General features: G+C 34.1%; 4 protein-coding genes across 5 annotated transcripts; 3 read left to right on the plus strand and 1 right to left on the minus strand.

The window, feature by feature from the left end:
* The first annotated feature begins 891 nt into the window (after positions 1-891).
* Positions 892-4,502, plus strand: LOC106763125 (protein disulfide-isomerase like 2-2). The gene is made up of 9 exons (XM_014647318.2): positions 892-1,102; positions 1,307-1,465; positions 2,111-2,224; positions 2,550-2,707; positions 2,804-2,903; positions 3,096-3,272; positions 3,480-3,625; positions 3,811-3,957; positions 4,048-4,502. Exons 1-9 carry the CDS (start codon positions 968-970, stop codon positions 4,220-4,222), a joined length of 1,311 nt encoding a protein of 436 aa, XP_014502804.1. The 5' UTR covers positions 892-967; the 3' UTR covers positions 4,223-4,502.
* A 1,275-nt stretch (positions 4,503-5,777) lies between these two features.
* Positions 5,778-13,239, minus strand: LOC106765171 (centromere/kinetochore protein zw10 homolog). Of its 2 annotated transcripts, XR_001376015.2 has the most exons (15): positions 12,526-13,239; positions 11,801-11,938; positions 11,545-11,703; positions 11,158-11,319; positions 10,608-10,835; positions 10,384-10,533; positions 8,634-8,726; positions 8,223-8,318; positions 7,862-7,990; positions 7,692-7,769; positions 7,345-7,503; positions 7,104-7,248; positions 6,916-6,998; positions 6,047-6,290; positions 5,778-5,938 (listed from the first exon to the last, which is right to left on the minus strand). XR_001376015.2 is itself a non-coding variant. In XM_014649696.2 (14 exons), the coding sequence occupies exons 1-14, from the start codon at positions 13,072-13,074 to the stop codon at positions 6,207-6,209; spliced, it is 2,253 nt and encodes a 750-aa protein (XP_014505182.1). In that variant the 5' UTR covers positions 13,075-13,239; the 3' UTR covers positions 5,778-6,206. The 2 variants fall into 2 exon arrangements, 1 of the variants encoding a protein (XP_014505182.1); XM_014649696.2 differs by having other exon boundaries at positions 5,778-6,290.
* Positions 13,240-14,163: 924 nt separating this feature from the next.
* Positions 14,164-18,429, plus strand: LOC106764201 (transcription termination factor MTEF18, mitochondrial). The gene has a single exon (XM_014648444.2). The coding sequence runs from the start codon at positions 14,220-14,222 to the stop codon at positions 15,966-15,968; it is 1,749 nt and encodes a 582-aa protein (XP_014503930.2). The 5' UTR covers positions 14,164-14,219; the 3' UTR covers positions 15,969-18,429.
* LOC106763281 (transcription termination factor MTEF18, mitochondrial-like) lies at positions 17,742-21,103 on the plus strand. The gene is made up of 4 exons (XM_014647484.1): positions 17,742-17,836; positions 17,948-18,005; positions 18,144-18,257; positions 19,544-21,103. Exons 1-4 carry the CDS (start codon positions 17,742-17,744, stop codon positions 21,101-21,103), a joined length of 1,827 nt encoding a protein of 608 aa, XP_014502970.1.
* The last annotated feature ends 1,281 nt before the right edge of the window (positions 21,104-22,384 follow it).

Raw genomic sequence — 22,384 nt, forward strand, 5'->3', positions numbered from 1 at the left:
ATTGAATAGCACAGAAATATCACCATGTAATTTTACAGAATATGATATTATTGAAGGAAAGTCCTATAATATTACTTTAGTATGTTATAACAAAGGATGGTTATATATGTATATTTGTATAGTATTTTCAGAAAAAGAAGATGGTGTATGAGTTTGGGACACCTGCAACCTGTTAACACTTTTTATGTCAATTAAAAGTATATTTAAGTATTAATTTTATTAGCTATTAATTTTTATATAACTTATATACTGAAAAATGTTGAGTTATAAATAACCAAAAGGTTATACATATTTATTCAATACAAGTGTTTATTATTTAATTAGGTATAACAAATATATTACATTGAGACATTATTTTTTATGTAATTCTCAAAGGATGAAGCTAAACTCATGGACGAAACTGAATTTATTAATTTTTTATATTATACAAATTTAAATACAAGATAATACATTAAAATTAGTGTGGTTTTTAATATTAAATAGTACTTTTAAAATTTTTATTTAATACTATTTATTTATTTTTGCTATTTTATAAACTTATAGTCTTGAAGAAATACTTTTTAAAGATTTTTTTCAATGACCAAAAATCTTGATGGAATACCATCACATTGTTTTTTTTTTCTTAATTTGTTAAAATATGTTAAAATTCAAATTGAATTCACTTCCTGATTTTGAAGATTGTTTTATTTTATATTATAATTATATAACAATCTTCTGTCTAAAAGTAATTTACTTTTATCATAAAATAAAAAAGAAACATTTTTCTGAACATTAATCAAATTCGTTATTTGGACTTTGAAATGAAGAAATAAAATTGATTTGCCAACACGAGTGTCTGACGTGTAAGTATATAATTGGCGGACACACGTAGCAATAGAAAGTACTCGAACAGACAAAACAAACTAAGAAGGGTTCTTTCTTCCCTGCGTAGATTCAGAGTGCATAGAGTGAGAGAAAGACAGTACCAATGTCTCAATTTCGAACACCATTTTTCGTTTCATTTCCTCTTTTGCTAATCATCTTCAACCTTGTCCCTTCCTACGCACTCTATGGAGCATCCTCGCCTGTGCTTCAACTCACACCCTCCAACTTCAAGTCCAAGGTGAATCATTTTTAAATCTTGAACTCTTTCCCCAGTGTCCCATTTCGTGATCTCACTGTATTTGCCCTTTTTCCAAATTGGTATTTTGTAGAAACGTTAAATTTTGTATCTTTGTTCTTGAAATCTATCTGGGCGTGTACATGGATATTTGTGGCGTTGCGATGTGGTTGTAATTTTCATGGCTGAAATCAAGGTTCATGGCAGGTTCTGAATTCAAATGGAGTTGTTCTCGTTGAATTCTTTGCTCCATGGTGTGGACACTGTCAGGCTCTGACACCGATATGGGAGAAGGCAGCTACTGTGTTGAAGGGTGTGGTTACTGTGGCAGCACTTGATGCTGATGCTCACTCGTCTTTGGCTCAGGTTGTGTATTGTTCATTTGTTTATTAATGATGCTATTTTTAGATTTAATGGAATATTGAAATCTGTTAAATGAAGACTATGATGCATGTGTTCTTTGGTCCTTGCAATCAGCCTTTCTGAAATATGAAGTTGTTGTATTATATGCTTGACTTTTATGTTAATGTACACTGGAATTGCCTTTATGTGGATCAGGCAGGATCCGAAACAATGGGTTGTTATGCATACTTATTTGAGCTCTTGGAACTGTCTGTTTCGAACAATTGAATGTTATTAATTGAATTGGACCTAATCATTTGGACCATTTTAAATTACTTGTTTGTTTTGTGGAATATCAACATTCAAGAACTATTGTATATGTAAAGTTTTTCCTTGCTGTTGGATCTAGCACCAAACTCTTTTTTTGTGCAAAGCAACCAAAGAATATAGTACCTGTACAAGATTGAATATCTCCTTGGAGATTCTTTCTTTGCCTCTTGCTTCATAACATCAGCTGTCTACGCATGAGATTTTTATTCGTAGATTTTGAATTATGGTTTATAGTTTACACGTTTGCCTGTTTCTTAATTTATTGTTATAACTTTATGTTGGAACTTTATTTACATTTGCGCACGTGTGTGTGCATGGTTTTTTCTTGATTCCCCACAGGAATATGGAATCAGAGGATTTCCAACTATAAAAGTGTTTGCTCCAGGAAAGCCACCGGTTGATTACCAAGGAGCCAGAGATGTCAAACCAATTGCTGAATTTGCACTTCAACAGGTTTGTTGGAATTTGCATCGGTTATTTTAAAACCACTTCCCCCCCCCCCCCCCCCCCCCCCCACCACACACACACACAAAGGAACAAGTTAAAAGTTGAGCAAAGTTAACTAAAATTACGTGTGCTCATGATTTGCATGATTTATTGACTGATGTTTGATAAATAAACAAAGTAAGCTCACTAATTAATTTTTGTGACTAGTTACTCAATGCTAAATAATTTTGTCGTGTTTCAAATATGCAGTATTTGTTTTAGTAAAAGAAATCAGTAAATAGTATACCTTTACTCTGAAGTATTACCTCCTTATTTTATATCTCATGTACAGGTAAAGGCTCTTTTGAAGGAGCGGTTAAGTGGAAAAGCAACAGGGGGTTCAAATGAAAAGACAGAAACCAGTTCTTCAGTAGAATTAAACTCTGGAAACTTTGATGAATTGGTCCTCAAGAGCAAAGAACTCTGGATTGTGGAATTTTTTGCACCTTGGTAAGTGCTGTTTGTGTTCTGAAATCTAAAGTATTCCCATGTTCACATTTCAGACGTATAGCTCTAATAACATTTATCCTCTTTTATTTCCCAAAGGTGTGGACATTGTAAAAAGTTGGCGCCTGAGTGGAAGAAAGCATCCAATAATTTGAAAGGAAAGGTTAAACTGGGCCATGTTGACTGTGATGCCGAAAAGGTACTGTTATACTTCTAAATAGATTGTAAGAACTTTTCAAAACTATTATGCCTGTGATCAAGATGGTCATTGCATAGTTTTTTATTTTTTTATGTATTCTTGTTAAGGGTAAGACTCTTATTGCTGTCTTATTTTATAATGTTTTATTACGCACTTTAGTTTATATTGTCTGACAGGAAATTTTTTTACCAGTCACTAATGAGCAGGTTCAAAGTCCAAGGATTCCCAACAATCTTGGTATTTGGTGCTGATAAAGATAGTCCTATTCCTTATGAAGGTGCAAGAACCGCCGCAGCTATTGAATCATTTGCGTTAGAGCAGCTGGAAACAAATGTTGCTCCTCCAGAAGTGACAGAGATACACAGTCCAGTAAGCATTTTCTCTCCTGCCTTATTAGTGTTCATTGGTTTGAAAAAGAGGATAATAAAATAATCGATCTTGCAAAGGAAGAGTGCCCTAAGGACACTGATTGTGAAATATTTAATTTAACATGTGTATGTGTGTATTCTGTTAAATGATTTCAATTATTCACAAAAGCATGTGTTAAGTGATAATTAACATGAACCTTCTCTGTAGGATGTTTTGGAAGAGAAATGTGGTACTGCCGCAATCTGTTTTGTTGCCTTCCTTCCTGACATTTTGGATTCCAAGGCTGAGGGAAGGAACAGATATATTCAGCAACTATTATCAGTTGCAGAAAAGTTTAAAAGAAGTCCATACAGGCAAGTTAAAAAAACATTTTGCTTTGCTTCCATCCTCTAATATCACTTTATGCGTTAATCCTACATTGTAAAATTGTTTGATTCTGTCAGTGTTGCAAATGCTTTATTTATGTGTATTTTTAATAAATCTTTGTTGGCGAATTCTTTAACATTTTTTAATTGAATTTTTGTATCTTTGAGCACAGTTATGTCTGGGTAGCTGCAGGGAAGCAGCTGGATCTTGAGAAGCAAGTGGGTGTTGGTGGATATGGTTATCCAGCTTTAGTAGCCCTTAACCTTAAGAAAGCTGTTTATGCTCCTCTCAAGAGTGCTTTTGAACTTGACCAAATTATGTAAGTTTATTCCTTCTAACTTTATGCTAAATACCAAACAAACTGTTGAGATGAACAAGCTCTTGAACATTAGTTATCTGTTTTCTGCAGACAATTTGTGAAAGATGCTGGACGTGGAGGCAAAGGGAATTTGCCCCTGCAAAGCACTCCGACCATTGTAAAGACAGAACCATGGGATGGAAAAGATGGAGAAATCATTGAGGAGGATGAATTTTCACTTGAAGAATTAATGGGGGAAGATGCTTCAAGCAAGGACGAGCTATGATCAATTGAGAAGGAAATATGGCAAATTGAAATTTTCAACCACTGATTTTTACGTTACAGGCAATATGTTTCTCATGATGATTGTGATCACTGTTCTGTTTTTCCATGTTACAAGTTAAAGACCAGTCTAGTGATGTGTGATCTTATGAGGATTTTGAAATGTCATTCAGTGGTACTGATATTTATCCAAGGGAAAATGTCAGCAATGTTTTTATTTTACCTATCAATAAGCATTGAGCTAACAGGTACAACGTTTATAACAAATGATTTTTGATGATCTATATACTACTCTGTTGGTAATGTGTAGAAAATGTATTCTAGAAGAAGAGATTTATTATAAGGAGAAGTTTAAACAATTTTGTTAAGACTCTTTCTCTCTCTTTATATATATAAAGAAAAAATGTAAAAAAACAAAATACAAAGGCTCTCAATCTAAACTTCCTAAATACCTAATATATTTCTCTCAATTTAAGTAGTATTTTAAAATTTGAACATAAAAAAAAAAAAACTCTTAAAACTAACTTATTTAAATTAAAGTACAAAAACTTAGACATAAACTCTCATCAAAATCATTAGCTATTGAAAGAGTGATGCCATTGAGATATGATTACAAAACTTTATAAACACGTATCCATCAATATTAATTAAATGTAATAAAAAATAAAACAAAAATGTAAAACACTTACACGGGATTGGATCTCGTTGACAATTTTTGAGATATGTAAATAAATTACAATCAAATACATATATTGAAAACGTGTGTTACATACAGTTAAGAGTTTGTGTCTACTTCAGTTTTATTGATCAAGGTGCATGTGTTGAGACTGGGCAATGCATAGTGTTGCTGTAAATTTCTTGATGTGTGGAATTTGTTTAAATAAAATAAAAAATTAGAGTTTAAATATGTACACTTAGTATTGGTTAGAGCTATTACTTTCACTCTTACCTCTATCTCTATTTGACAGCAGTATTGTATAGTTGGTTAGATTTCACTCTTACATCTTCAGATTTCAGTAATACAATTTTCCTAGTTTCATTTCCTCTGATTTCCCTGAAACAGTAGCGGATACGATTTCCCCACTGAAATCTATTAATATTTCACATAATGATTAGGTTTTAACTTCTGTTACCAAGGCCACTTATAATGAAAAATTGTCTTCTCATTGACCAAATATTAAGCTCGACGAAAAAACTTCCTTTGAAAACCTCGATCATGTCTTATTTCCTAAATGGGAAAATGAGAAATAATGTATCAAATCAATGTAGAAATCAATGTAAAAGTATGTCAAAGTATTTTTTTTCTTCATAAATCTCAACATGAGAGCATTGATACCAAAACAAATAGCCAAATTCAAATTGCCAGTATTTCACAGTGCTTTGGATTGAATTTAAATATAAAATCAAATCATTTCTATTACATTCAAGGTCGATACAATCCAATAGTTGCACGACCGCCATGTAGGTAGTTGCACACTACTTAAGACGTAATATGCGAATCACAACACCTGAAAAATAATTCTATTTCCAACATCTGAGCGATAATCGTTTACTCTATATGCATCTGAAAATGGTCTCACTGAATCTATCTTGAAGTAGTAGCATTACATGCAGGTATCTATCTACCATTGGATTCATACCAGCGATTCCTATTGATACCAATTAGGATTCTCCAGAAGAGAAACGAGGCACAAGTCTGCACAACCCCCTCCCTACATTGCTTTAAACGAAAAAGGAAAAAAAAATGTAAAAAGAAAGACTATCACTTGTACTGCGTACACTTTTGTCAACAAAATCTTTATCGGGAAGCCTTCTAGTCAGAATTTACCAGCACGAATCTGCTTCAAATGCACTGTCTGGTACCCGTAGTATTTGGAGTGGCAGCTCAAACTCCAGCATGCCTTTGCCAAGGTGTTCGATCATCTCTAAATCTCAAACTCCAGTGTGTTCTTCGTGATTTAAAGATTCAGCATGAAGTTAGATGAATCCTAAAAACTCGCATTTTGTATCCTCCATAAACACGCTTTTCTTAAAGGCGAGTCTGTAAATATAGCTTTTATGAAATCTTCCACCTACCAGAAAAGGTCAACAATCAACATAAGAAACCTTACAGGCTCTCATCAAATACGGTTATTATACATAGTTCTAAAATTGCAAAACATCAACAAGACAAAGGAAAAGATATCACATCAGGCCATTTAACATAAATTTTTATTTCCTGTAGCAATATGATCCACAATTTTTTCTCTTTGAAAAAATGTGTTTTTTGATATGGATGGAGGAGGAAAAAAAATTCAACCACAGGAAGATAAAGAAAAAATTGGTAAAATAACGAGACTCATCAAATTCATATACACAGTGATCTCTGGGTGACAAATGGGATAAAGCTTATAAAAAATGAGAATGTATTTAAATTAAGCAAGGTTGTATTCGTCCTTTAATTTTAGTAAGTCAACATCGTGATTCACTTTTAATTAGATGAATATTACAACTTCCGAGGCGCCTCGTCCAATAAAAAGGAGGTTTGAAGTTTAATTTGGAACCAAAAACTTTTTTCAGCATCTACATTTTGATTGAAGCATTGACATAAAATCACAATCCAAGATCAGTTTTTAAAATAATTAAAAGAAATGGAGGAAATAAAATATATTGTCCCAAGAAGACCAAAAAATAAAGACATCAATAATCAAATAATACCTCAGTTACTGTAAAGCCACAAGAGAGTAATTCTTTATTCTCCCAAGATGATGTAATGGATTTTAAAGGCATATCTAATAATTCTGAGGCAAAATGAAAGATGAGGAGATTAGCTGTTAACAGATAGTGAGTTGATGACAATTCAATCTGTGTTTTAAGGAAATAATTGAGAAGATTCTACATCATACCTGATAGTTTCCGGATTTTACGCAACGATGGGATTAAATCTTCGGGAGACTGTGCAGGGAACTCTTGCAAAGTCTGCCCCCCAGGGGGCAAAGACTCCAATAATGAGGATAGGTTTTCCAGCATTAGATGAACAAGTCTTTGAAGCTGAAAATATGAGTGAAATAATGCTTAAGACCAACTAATGAATTAGAATAGTGCTACTACAAGCATTAATTAGTTGACTTCTGGTATAAATTCTACCTGTAAAGTCTCCTCTGCAGCTATGTCGTCTAACAGAAGTATATCTCTAGCAATTCTTGAGAAAACTGACTCTAAGACAGTACACATGCTTTTCCTGTAGGTTGAAGGCAGCAAAAGTGGCTCCCATATGATATGTATTTTTTCCAGAATGAAAACAACCTAATCAAGTACATGCAGTTTCATGTCATTTGTGAAACTAAAAAGACATCAACTAATACTAGAAATCCATGGTAACAAATCCACCACTTGTGCTGCATACAGGGGAGGAGAAAGGAGAACAAAAGATATAAGGTATAACAAATTGTAAAGTATTTTAGACAGACACATTATGAATACAAGGAAATTACCTGCTCTATACTAAATTTAGCCGACTCAAATTGTTGCATCTGGTGAGTATTTTGAAACCCATCAGCACCATCTATAGCCTATAACAGGCAAATATGGGGAAGCACCAGGTCAGTAAGGCAAGTGTCAATTATATCACTGCATGCTTCAAGCATTTTAATTACAATAGTACCTCCTTCAAATTATAAATAACAAGGTGAACTTGTCTCTGCAGTATTTCTTCTGCCAATAGCTGAAATCTTGGAGCCAAATCAACAAACACAGCATGCTCCTTAATGGAACTAGGAAAGTCTGTCCGATACTGAGAAAAGCAAACAAATGCATGAGGAGCAAAGAAAAAACAATAAACATATAAAATTGAGAAGGTTTACATGGTATGATTGTCTTGAATTTTTCATTTGAGGAGTCACAGTTACGTTTTAATCAAATACAACGAACTAAAGTTAAAATAAAAGCTGAATTTTTGGATAAACAATAGTAAATTACTTAAATATTACGAATTTACTTCATCCTCAACTATTAAAGGTGTTTACCTCAAATGCAAAGCCAAGTATCTCCTGGGAGAGATAAAGACAGTCATTATGCAACAGAACAGCTACTTGATTAATGCCATTGAGCTGCCTCTCTAGCTTCACAAAATTAAAAATAGAAGTTATTACTGTAAGATGAAAGTTTACACAGACAACAAGTCACACCAGGTGGTAACTTTGACAAGGACAACAACTGCATAAAGAAGATAAATTCTCCACATAAGTATAGGATGCCAATTATAGGTTATCTCAGCCAAAGATCGGGAAAGGTATACACATTAGTACAAAAGGGCGTTACTCTAAAATTAATAGTGCTATTGACAATAAACTGTCAATCATTCATTAGATTCACTCATAAATTTACTCCATGAACGAAATACTAAAATGTACTGTCACTGCTATACATGGACTAACCTTTACAGGGACAACTACTTCATAAAGGAGTATGGCATCTCTAGCTGTCTGATAAAATTCCAAAGCAACTCTTGTAGATGATAGGCAAACATCCTGGACAATTTTTTGTTGCAAAGATCAGCTTCACTACTAATATAAAAATTCTTGTAAGTAAATAAACTGAAAAAATTTAAGAGAATGTTAACTAAATTAAAGGTATTGGTTCAGTTCAATAATCAAACAATTGTCACCACATTACTAGTAACATGAAAGAAGAAACAAAAAATGCACCCCGATCATCATGTTCAAAACTAAAATCAATTTTAGCCAGGACAGAGTAACTTCAATGCTATAGACAACATCAACAATAGCTTTATCTCACACATAAGGTGACTTTGGCTTATAGATTAAACTGTGCCATTTGGGTTGGTTAAAAACTAAATTCTCAAAAATGTTATTCATCCATTGCATTTAATAACTTTTCCCAATGTCTTTTTTGGTCTCCCCTCCCTATTTCACAGGACTAAGATCCATGCTATCTATTCTCTTAATTGGTGCCTCCACTGCCTTTCTTTCCATGTGTCTAACTACTTTAGCCATTTTTCTGCCATCTTTCAGTCGGAAGTCACCAATATCACGTTATATAATCATTTTGTCTCCTTCCCTTTTCTATGTGACCAAATATTCATCTTGACATTCTTATTTTTATTACTTCCACTTTTTGTAGTTTATCTCTTTAAAGCTAAACACTCAGAATATAGTTGGTCAGCAGTATGACAAAACTTCCCTTTGAGCTTGATAGGTATTTTGACCAATAAACCCACCCTCAACGTCTTTCAGTCAGAACTCACAGCATTATCTCCTTATATATAACCATTCCATATCCTATGTGATCATACATCCATCATAAAATTTTAATATTTTTACACCCTAGTAATCCCTTTAAAGCCAAACACTCATACAATATAGTTGTTCAGCAGTATGACGCAAACTTCCCTTTGAGCTTGATAGGTATTTTCACCAATAAAACCACCCATGACATGTTTCTTCATTTTAACCACTCAACTTGAATCCTGTATGCGACATCTCTTAGTAATTTCGCCATCATTTCATTATACATACTTAATCTTACAAACATGTGGTATAACATCTTCAATTAATACATCCAAGTCATTTCCTCTCTATCGTCAAAAATTAAAAACCCCCCTACCACCTAGCCATTATAGTATGCCATCTTCAGTGATATCCGCACCATTTTGTAATATTGCTCCCATATACTTAAATTTAGAAACTGCTAAACTATAGCAAAGAGAGACATGGATCTATACCCATGTGCTTCTGGAACAACATGGATGGTTTATTTATACTGAGAAAACTGAATCAATACAATAAGCAGAGTTTTGATATCCTCTAGTAATAGAGATAAGATACGAGAATTGATAAAAAAACGTTGCTTTTGCTATATAGGACCTCTAGTGATCGAAATGATATATACATAACAGAAGTCCAGAGTTTATATTTCAAATAAAATATGCTGCATAGAGTCATCATTATACTTGAAGAACTTGAATGAAGTAAAACAGTGTATGTACTTCTTACACTGTTAATATTTTACTACTGTATTTATAGAGTACAAAGGAGCATACATACAAAAGGTCAAGGAACTACCTTAAAGCCTAACCCTAAAGTTGGGTTCCCATACATAAATAATAATAAAAATGAAACATTACACTTCAACAATTAGATACTTCTATTTTTATGGACGGTATACCTGCAGTGTCTGATGAATTAGCCCCATCAATTCTTTGGCTGCTTTGGATACTAGACACCTCTCTGATAAGAAAAGTAAATTTACAACATGGCTGGATGACTGAACAGATGTTTCATCATTCTTCCAAATAGAACCATCCCTTGTATACTCCTGCAGCAACCTTCTTCATAAATAATTACAAATCAAAATAGTAAAAGAAGAATTTTCCCAGTCTGGAAACTCACTTGAGGAATTGAAAAGTCACATTCTAGAAGCAGATTTCTAGTTTTAGCCAAGATCTCTGTCTTTTTCTTAAATGCAAAGTGAACCTCAACATTTTCAGCAAAATTGCTCAGTCTGTTATCATTGTCAGATGAAATGTACATAAGCTCTTTCAAAGCTGCCTCAAATTCAGATGTACGGATGATAATCTTCTGAAAGTCAGGAAGTTTTGATGCATCAGTTGGGACAACCTGAAATCAGAGATCTTGAGTCACTATCTGCAAATTATTAAAGACGCACTTCCTCCCTGGATTTCAGACACTACAACTAACCACCAAATGATCATTCTAGATCAGAAGATAGACAGGGATAGGAATAACCTCATTTTTGTTCTTAGGGATGACATAGATCATGTGCACTAGCATATTACAAGGCAATAGCAGCATTCATTTCAATTTCATTTGAAATCAATAAAATGGTATTTGTATGGATACACATCCTTAGACTCGTTTCAAAGCACACAATGCTTAGATATGGTCTTCGGTTCTAACAGCATAGGGATGAAGGGCAAACCTTTGAGAGAAAATTAGATATTATTAGCTCTGATATCCTTGGCCATGTCAACCGTCCAAAACATTGCATCCAAGAACTTTTCTGGAGGCAAATACTTCTGTAAATAAATTTGATAAATAGCAGAATCCCCGAATAGAGAAACTCTCCATCTAAATATTCAGACTGAAAAATGAAAATAAGATTAATATCAGTTAAATGAAAATGCTTCCCGATCTAACCAATTTAAGTTCAACTTAAAAATTTTGAATGCTGTCCATGAATAAACCAATAACAAATGCAACTAAGTAACAATATCCCCTGCCAAAGGTGCAGGCAGGTATCTCTGGCAAGGAATGGCAAAGTGTGAGTAGTACAATTGATTCCATGACCCTAGCACATCACACTCACCTTAATATCTGGTGATGCAACTATCTTCAGGACAGCTGATTCTGGATGCAATTCCTCTAAAAGTGAAAGAGGTTGTCCATGACTTACAAATGGAGTAATAACATATTTGATCATCAAATCAGCAACTTTAGCAAGTCCATACTCTAGAATACTAACAACCTAAAAATGAAATAAATAAGAGGAAGAACAAATAGTAGGATCGGAACACAATAGAAGATCCCAAATAGAGAGTTAAAATTATAACGAATCAACTTACATCCATTGCCTCCAGTACTGTTTGAAACTGAATCCTGTTCACATTCTCAACTTCTAACTGATACTTGACCTCAACTTGATTCAACTCCCCGTCAAATCGTACAGCTTTTTCCATATATTTCACAAGGACCTCTTGAATCTACAAACCCAAATCGAATTCCTCTAAAAACAATCACAAACTCAATAAAAATCACAAACGACCCAAACATCAATACTATGGCACAAATCACACAATTGATTATATTGTGGAATATATCAATGAAAATATAACTCAGCTATCATCTTCAAAGCAAATATGAGGTAGTCATCCAGGGAAAATGCATTAACCATTACCATCATTGTGTTTAGTTGAAGACTTCCGATTGAAATGTACTTGGCATAACTTATAACTTCTTACTGCATGTTGTTTCCATATAACTGAGTACTTAGCCTTTATTTGGGAGGCAACATGAAGAGCAAATAATGTATAAATCCAGGAATCTAGTTTTTGTTTATTGCACATTCCCCCCCTCGACCAACCCTGATTTCCATTGTTTTCACACTAGATTGTCAATGCAACTCTAATCATCGCTTACAAAAACCTATTTCATTTTCCACATACTGAAAGGCTTCACCTCAATTGACACACGAAAAATACACTCAAAGCACGACGTATTAACACATAACCATCAACCTAATGCACCAAATCAAGCCATAAAAAATTGCAACAAGAAAGCAGAGCAGTACCTCTTCAAAGCACTGAGACCACTCCTTCCTCAACAAACCATACACCAAAGGCTCCCTATCATCCTTGTCATCAATCCTCAACGCCACTTTCAACTCCTTCAACCCTTGCGCTGCAAATTCGAACCTTCCACTCCTCAACGCTTCCTTCACACTTTCTAACCTCTTGTTCAACGTCACAACGGTTCCAACCAGCCCTAGGAGCTCCTTCTTCACCTTTAGCTCCTCTTTCTTCACCTTCATCTCCGACACAACCTCGAGCACCTCGGCATCGATCGGTCGGTCGGAGAGGAGTCGAATAATGGCGGCGACGTCGTCGGAGATCTCGCGAGTCTGCGAAACGGCATCGTTGCAGAGAGAGAAGAGGCGCGCGAAGTCTTCACGGTGTGAGACGAGGTAGGACTGGACCTGAGAGCGGATCTGGAGGGACTGCGACTCGAGGCGCTGGATCAGGAGGTGCAGATCGGGCGCTGATAGAGGGGAGGTTGGGTCCGAGAGGTCCTGCGCCGAGAGAAGGTCGCGGACGTTGATCATGTCGAAGAGAGACTCCATCGACGGCGCTAGCGGGGTGGCGAAGATGGCGGAGACTGCTAACGTGCGCTTGGAGTGTGGTGTGTTTGTGTGGGGGGTGTTAGCGTGATGGGTGCGTTTGGACTTGATGGACTTTTGGTTTCAGCTCTGCGTGACTCGCTGTGACCCAACCACGACCGGCCCAGTTAATGGAGCAAAAATTCTATATAAGCCCAAAGTTTGCATTTGGTAGAACATCAGTTTAAATTCCTCGAGATTTTTTTTTTTCAAAATTAGATTAAAATATTTAAGAAAATGTTGGGGCAGAAATTTTTTTAACATAAATAAATTTATATTTTTTTATTTAAATCAGTAACTAATTTTTATACGTGCTAGATTTATATTTTAAAATATTTAAAACTGCTTTTTATAAAATATGTATTAACCAAAATTTAAATATTTAATAATTTTAAAATATATATTTTTATATTAATATCAGAAAATAGAAAGAAGAGAGAATAGAGAAAAACAGAAAGAAAGAAGTAACAAAATGCTAAAAGAGAGAGCAAAAAGTGTGACGAGAGAAAATAGATATGCAAAATTATAAAAAAGAGCAGGGAAAAGATAGAGAAGAAACGACTGGAAAAAATATATGAAAATTTTAAAATTTATTGTTTTCGGAAAATTTAAAATGCTTTTATTTTAAACAATTAAATCAATTTTTATAAATTTATGGAATTATACTATTTTCCCTAAATTTCTATCAAAATAGTATATTTTTAGCGCAAAACAACTCAGATTCTTTGTAAAATACTCTCTTATAATTTATTGTCCAGTGGTTAATGTTATGTTAAATAATTAATTATGACTCCGAGTTTAGCTTTTAATTGAAGAAATTTAAAAATTATATTGTAACAATTTTTACTGTTGACTTGTTTCTATATCAAAAACATTTAAACATAATTCACTTCACTTCAAAATTAGTTTTGATCAAATTCAAGAGTATTTTAATTTAAAATTAATTTAATAAGCACTTATTGAAATATTTTAATTCACTTTATTTAGTCTGAATTGTAGATAAAAGTAATAATAATAATAATAATAATAATAATTAAAATTATAGTCACAATTCATTGTTTCATGTTCTTCCCTGATGAGTGTTTGAACTCATAACTAAGTTCTTCCAAATGATTTCCCTGCTGATTTCAAATGGCTTCTTTCTTTCCCACCGGGCCATGCCTCCAAAACCCCTTCCACGAAAAACCCCATTTTTCATTTCCCTCAAAGTTCGATGCTTTCGTACTTCAGAGTCAAACCCAGTTCCCGATTTTCCTCCACCGAGTTCCGTTCTCTTGCCACGTTCACGTTCCATCAAACGGGTCTCTCGCCTCTTGAGGACTGAACTTCAACGCGCTCTAATGGATTACCTGCATTTCACGCGCGGCTACACCTTCTCCGACGCGGAGTACATCAGCAAGAACTCGCCTCGTTTTGTAGAATCATTGGTGCCAATGATTGACGACAAAGATGACGTTCCCCGATCGTTACGGAAGTTCTTCAGGTACAACCCCATCAACGAGTTTGAACCGTTTCTCGAGAGTTTGGGAATTGGCCTTTCCGAGTTGCATTTGTTTCTCCCCCACGGCATGATTTTCTTGGCTGACGATCACGTGTTGCTTCATAATTTCCATGTTTTGTGTAACTATGGGGTGCCAAGGAATAGAATGGGGAGGTTCTATAAAGAGGCAAAAGAAATTTTTGGGTATGCCGGTGGGTTGTTGGAGTCAAAGTTGCAAGGCTATGAGAATTTGGGTTTGAGTAGATCAACTGTTGTGAAGCTTGTTGTTTGCTGTCCTTTGCTTTTGGTTGGTGATGTCAATTATGAATTAGTTGCTGTGCTTGAGTGGATGAAGAGAATAGGGATTGAAAGTGATTTGATGGTCAATTACTTGTCTTGTTCTAGGACATATAGTTGGAAAAGAATGCTTAGTACATTGCAGTTTCTTCATAAAGTGGGTTATTCTGAGGAACGGATCCACAATTTGTTTAGGGGAAATCCGAAACTGTTTTTGGAAGGTATTGGGAAGAAGGTGTACTTATTTTTTGGTCGATTGGTTAAAATTGGTGTGGAGATAAATGTGATTTATTCTTATTTTGTGGAGTATCCCAATATCTTGTCATATAAGTGTGCTAAAAATATGTTGAAAGTGATTGGCTTTTTGTGTGCTATTGGAATGGGAAAAGATGACATTTCTCACATTTTCTCTAAGCACGTGCATCTCCTGAGTACATGCTCCTTGAAAGGTCATAAAACTGTCTGTCAGGAGTTAAAAGTTGGAAAAGCTGATTTGTATCAAATCATAAAGGATGATCCATTGAAGCTAATTAGTTTTTCATCAAAGCAGCAACAGAAGAGCGATGGAAAGGTAGATAGTCATGACCCACGAAACTATTTGGAAAAAAGAACTTTCTTGCTGAAATTGGGATATACTGAAAACTCTGAAGAGATGGCAAGAGCATTAAGAATGTTCAGAGGTAGAGGTGATCAATTACAAGAAAGGTTTGATTGCCTGGTAGAAGCTGGTTTGGACTATAATAGTGTGATCGAAATGATAAAACGAGCTCCTATGATTCTAAGTCAGAACAAAACTGTAATCAAAAGGAAGATTGATTTCTTAAAAAATGTTTTAGATTACCCACTAGAATGTCTCGTGGGATTCCCAACATACTTTTGCCATGATTTGGACAAAATTGTTGAAAGACTTTCAATGTATGCATGGCTGAAGGGGAGGAATGCCATAAATCCCACGTTAACCTTGAGTACCATAGTTGCATCCAATGATAAACGCTTTGAAAAGTACTTTGTGAACGTTCATCCTCAAGGTCCAGCCGTCTGGAAGGGTTTAAAAAGGTCATCTAAAAAAGATAAGAACTAATAGCTCCTTTGCAATGTATCCAAGTTTTGTTTTGATAAGATGTCTCTTGATTTTAATGTATTCTTTGCTTCCTCTTTGTTCCTAGAATCCCTTGCATTTTTTTTTTTTATTTATTTTAAATATAGAGGGCTGTCTATTTTCTGCGTGTTAAGATTTCTATTGTTGATAATATTGCTATCTATCGTTATGTTGTCTTGATGCTATTTGGAAGCAATTGCTTATGTACATAACATTAACCGGGGGCATACACTTGCCATTTTTCTTCATCTTCTTTTTGCCTTTTTGTTCAATTTACTTCTTCTTGCACCATTTTCTACTCAAATAATCCCATGTTTTCCCACATTGTATTGTCCTATTTTGTTCTCATCCCTCTCTTTTTATTGTTTTTTAACTTTAATCGATGGAATCCTTCAAGCAATCAACACTTTTACTGCTTGAAGGTGTGAGTTATCTTCTGCTAAAGTTTGCATAATTGTATTCATTGTTTTGACCATGATTTTGTTCAAAACATTAGTATCTTGGAAAGAGTTGGCTCATGTGCTATCATGTTCTGTCCATATTGTCGAGTTAGATAGATACTGCGTTTTATTTTACTTTTATTTCCATGTTCTATGTTGTAATTTTGATTTTTTTTTTATATAAATAGTTTACTTGTTCTTAAAATTCTACTTAAACTTGATTTAATCTTATAAAACCAATTCGTAACTTAATATTTACACTAACTTATATATTATAACTTAATCATATCTTTAGTTAATATAGCATCTGCAAAACACATTCTCATACCGAGGACTCATTATCTCAAATGAATAGATAGAGCATGACAAACCCTTCTAACATCGGTAGATAATCTTATAAAATAAATTTTTATGTTTAACTCAACTTTATAAAACTGTCATGTAAGATGAAATTTGTACCTATTTATATATTGTAATTAACTATCTTTAGTAATGTGGGATCTCCACCACTTATAATCTCTTACAATTATTTTGATTGTTTTATATAGCATGCTATTTTGTGGAATTTTCTTTTCATTTCTTTTCTATACCTGTGTAAAATATTACATATCATATGTATCTGAAAGCATAACTCTACAGTTTCATATACTCTAACTGAATTTCTAGCATGAGGATTCCCTTGAACTAAACTTTCATTCAACTGTTTTAAGGCTTGTTGATAATTTTGATGGCTTATTGGATCCAAAACACTAGCAGTTCCTTTTTGCTGCGAGGAAGAAAACAAGAGCATATGAACAGGGGGAGCAGGGGAGCAATTGCAATCCCGAGTGACCTTTTTGAAACTTGAACATAGTCTTTGCCTACAATATCTGACGGTGAAAACAGTTTGTATGACTCTCTAAACTAGTTTCTATCACCACCTTACGTGGAATCAGTTGTTGAATGTGATGAAACGTTGGCAGAATTTTGTCTAAGACATTATGTTTATCTGAGAATTTTGCATACACACCTCTTGTCCTTGATGATAAAGTGCAGCTGAAGTTGTAATAATGCCGAAGAATCTAAATCTGAGTGTACACTTGGAGATGATGCGAGTGTTACAGTTGCTTGTATTTCTGGAGTTGGAATTTTCAAGTCTGAGAACACGTTTCTGCTGGTTGAGGAAGCCTTGCCTGGCCCCAAAGTTAAATCAAAATTGTTGAGAAAGTTGCTCTGGATTCTCTATCTGATGAAGAAAAGCATGATATGTTCAGGTAATAGTCACAGCAGCTGAATGAAATGGTTCAAAGGTATTATTAACAAGTGCACAGGTAGCATGTCTCCCTCAAATTTGTCAAGGCCACCAGAAGCAGTTTTGAATATTATGAATGAAAACTGGCAAACAAGAGGTAAAACTGCTAATGCTCTCAGGTTTGGACCATCAAGAATATTCTAACAAAAACAGCCAATATCGACACTGAAGTTGAATGAACCATAAGAAGTGTCATAAATAAAATTATCTTTAATAAATGTGAAACTTAGGTTTTTCCTAATAGTTTTGGCAGTCTGCTCAAGCATGAGTGTGGCTCATATGTACCTGGTTTTCTTGTTCGATATCTAGTCACTTCTAAAACTAGCTTGGATGAAAAAAATTAGAAAAATGGAATTAAAGTCGTATGGATGCTCAAAGACTGATCAATGAACAAGCAAGTACACCTCTTTGCAAATACAATTTCAGATTTTCAGCATTGGTGGTATGAGAATTAGGATGTCGCTGGCTATTATTCTGTGTGAAGCTAATATTGTACTGAGTAATTGGCAAAGGAAGGCTCATGGAGATGATGATATGCTGGTGTTTTGGAGGCCACAGCTTTTGTTTATATATAAATTGTACTTTCACTTCCTGCATGAAATTATATCAGATCAGTCTATCCTTTCTCTGGTCAATGTATGCTAATGTACATGAAATACAATATTGTGTTATACAAATTAAAGGTTTGAGCAGCAGCCTCTTAAAATAAGGAAAAGCAAAATCCACTTTATTACAATTAAAAAACATCTTTTAAAATTTTAAATAAGTCCAAGTCTTTCAAATTAAATAAAAATTAAAAAGTTTAACATATCTTAAATATTTTGTGTCATTAATGTAATATCTATTAGCTAAATTTTGTTAAAAAATTTATTGGTGATATCAAAATGATAAATTAACAGTAAAATTTTGAATTGAAAATAGTATAATTTATTATGGAGTGATTCTATATTTACTTCCTTTTCTTCTATTCGTACTTCTAAAATTACATATATAACATTTAACTTTTTATTAATTTTTTTACTTTTCTCTTCTCTTTCTTCTACCATATCTCACTGGACCTGTTTTATTCCTTAACAGATTTTAAAAAAAAAATCCTAATACATTTTTTTCAATTGGTTTTCAAAAGCAACGAACTTTTAATCAATTTTCAAAAATCCACCAACTCTTAACCGACTTTCAAAAAGTCAATATATCTATTTCTTAAAGGTGTTTAAGGAAAAAAATATATTAAATTTAAAATAACCAAAAAAAATTCAAGTAACAAATAATAAAATTTAAAAATTCAAAATAAAACAAAACAGACAAAAAACTAACAAAATTTCAAATAAAAAAATAACAAAAACTAAATAACAAAAATGTAGCAAAATTTAATGTTTAATTTGATTGTTCAATGATAAACATAAAACTAATGACAAATGATAATTATTAAAGATTATATACTTACGTATGAATTAACCTCTCAACAAAAATAAGGTCATTTATATCCCTCTTCTTCACCCCTTTCAGTTGCATTGACCTTAGCCATAGCTGCCACTTCAACTGAAAATGTACCATGTTGCATTTTGATACCTCAAACAAACGCCTTTGTAAATGCACGCATCCCTGTCGCGAAGGGTTATTTCTTCCCGATGATTTCCCACCACAATGGAAACCGTCCCTTTCTTTTCTTCCATGGTTCATATAAAAAACCCCTAAGAACACTTAACCTGTTTCCCCTATCTCTCAAAGTCTCAAGCTTTCCTAGTTCTGAGGCTACCCTTGTTCTTCAAGTCTCAAGGGTGCATTTCATTCACTCACACTTTTCTGTCAAACGGTTATCTCGGCAGGTAAAGGGGAAAGTGCAGGATGTGCTGTTAGATTACTTGCATTCGAGCCGGGGATACAGCTTCTTGGATGCTGAGTTCATTAGCAAAAATTCACCATCTTTTGTTCAAGGTTTGGTGTCAGAGTTTCGTGGACAAGATGATGATGTTGCCACTTGTTTGAGGAAGTGGCTGTGGTACAACCCCATTAATGAGTTTGAACCATTCTTTGAGAGTTTGGGGATTAGTCCTCGTGAGTTGCCTTCGTTTCTCCCGCGTGGTATGATGTATTTGTCTGATGATCATGTTATGCTTGCCAATTTCCACGTTTTGAGTAATTATGGAGTCCCAAGGAATAGGGTAGGGAAGATTTATCGAGAGGCAAAGGAGCTTTTCGGGTATCCTAATGGACTGTTGTTGTCGAAATTTCGAGGTTATGAAAGGTTAGGTTTGAGTAGATCCATGGTCATCAAGCTTGTTGTTTGTTGCCCTTCACTTTTGGTTGGTGAAACAAGTGTTGAATTGGCCATGGTTCTGGATTGGTTGAAGAAAATTGGTATTGGACATGATTGGATTGGGAATTACATGTCTTGTTTGAAAACATATGACCCAAGAAGAATGCTTGATGCTATACAATTTGTTCATAAAGTTGGTTATTCGGAAGAACAGATGCACAATTTCTTCAAGGAAAACCCTGCGTTATTACTGGAAGGTCTTGAGAAGAAGGTGTATGTATTTTTGGGTGTAGCATTTAAGTTAGATCTCAATAGGAATGTGATTTATTCTTGTTTTGTAGAATATCCTCATATCTTGACTAAGAAGTGTGCAAAAAATCTTTTGGGAGTGATTGGTTTTTTGCATTATGTTGGAATGGATATAGATGACATTTCGCGTATTTTGTCTAACCACATGCATCTCCTGAGCTCACATCCCTTCAAAGGCCCTAAAGCTGTTTGTTCGCAGTTAAAACTTAGAAAAGCTGATCTATGCCAAATCATAAAGGATGATCCACTGAAGCTAGTTAGTTTGGCTTCAAAACTGAAACAGAATTCTAATTTACAGTTATTGCGTGATGACACAAGTAAACATTTGGGGAAAAAAGCATTCTTGCTGAAGTTGGGATATGCTGAGAACTCTGAGGATATGGCAAAAGCAATAAAAAGATTCCGAGGGAGAGGTGATCAATTACAGGAGAGGTTTGATTGCCTTGTTGAAGCTGGTTTGGACTATAACATTGCACTCAAAATGATAAAATGTGCTCCTATGATTCTAAACCAGAACAAAGTTGTGATTCAAAAGAAGATTGATTTCTTAAGAAACATTTTAGGTTACCCATTGGATTGCGTCNTGACATTTCCAGCATACTTGTGTTATGACTTAGAAAGAATCATGCTCAGATTTTCAATGTATGCTTGGGTGGCAGAAAGGAAAGCAGCAAAACCTATGATGGCCTTGAGCACTATCCTCGCATCCTCTGATGAAAAATTTGTAAAATACATTGTGAATGCACATCCTGAAGGCCCAATCATCTGGGATGGTCTAAAGAAGTTATTGCTAAAAGATAAGAGCCAGCTCTTCCCTTAAGTTTTGTGAAGTGTCTATTTATGTTAATATATGCATTATTAAATCATTTTAGCCAAAATAATTTTTTCTTTTGATATAGGAGATGTCTTTGCAAATGAATAGGCTGTTTTTCTTTTATGCACGATAAAATTCTATTTCAATAATGAAATTTTTTTTTTTTCTTTTTATTCTTTCATGTCCCCCCCCCCCCCCCCACTTGTCTTGGTTTTAGCTATTTCCTTTATTTTGGACAATTAATAAACATTAAATGAATGTCAGTGAAGAAGGCAATTATTTATAGTAGATGTCTGATAAATCTGGTCAGGACAACAGAAACTGTTATGTTAACTATAATATTTTCGTGGTAATTGAGGTGATCTGCTTCAAATAAGGCTTCTTTGTCATTTCTTTATGTGGTGTTTCTACAGAGTGTTTTATCCCAGCTGGGACTGTGGTTTACGAATACAAGTTTCCCGTGTTTAGTAGAATAGAATAGAATTAACAGATATTACTTTATGCGTATCAGTCAAAAGTACCAAATTTCAGGATAATCTATTAGTACTAATCAATGGAAAACAATCTTCATATATGATGATATCAATAACCAAAAGAAGAAACAAAATGCATGGAGTAGTGAAAGAGGACAAGCTTTAACATCTCTTACGTGAGAATATTTTGGTACTAAGATGTTAATAGAAAATTTCTTCTTATGATAATGCAACTTTCTTATTTATATATTGATCTATGATATTCACAATTGAGTAATTGACAGAAGCTTTTAATCATCAAACTCTGTTTCTTGCACTGTATACAATATAGCATGGCATGATTTCTTCTTACATAAGCATTTCCTTTGGTCTAAAGTGTGACTTAGCAAGTTAGCTGCCAAAAATTGAATTGACTTATTATTAATCATTATTCTCTTCATTGTCCTTTTAGTTTATTTGCTTGCTTTGTATTGGGCGCTCTGCATTCTGCCTGTCGGTATGTCATGTTTGTGTTTTGTTCTCCTCTGGGCCTAATATTATGTTTGTTCCTTGTAATACATGAAATATTTTGGTGTAGTTTAGCAGGTGAAACTATAAATCATAGGCATATACTTTTGTTTCCCGCCATTGATAGACGAAGGTACTGAGATTATTCCCTTTGTTTCAGTCATAGACTTCTGAATTATATAGAAACTTACAAGACATTGATACTGTTAACTGAGGCAATGAGAAATAGAAATCTTATGAAACATAACTTGGTTGGGTTAATGTACATAGAGAGAGAGAGAGAGAGAGAGGCAATGAGAAATAGAAA

Source organism: Vigna radiata, chromosome 6, assembly GCF_000741045.1.
Source record: "Vigna radiata var. radiata cultivar VC1973A chromosome 6, Vradiata_ver6, whole genome shotgun sequence".
Lineage (NCBI taxonomy): Eukaryota > Viridiplantae > Streptophyta > Magnoliopsida > Fabales > Fabaceae > Vigna > Vigna radiata.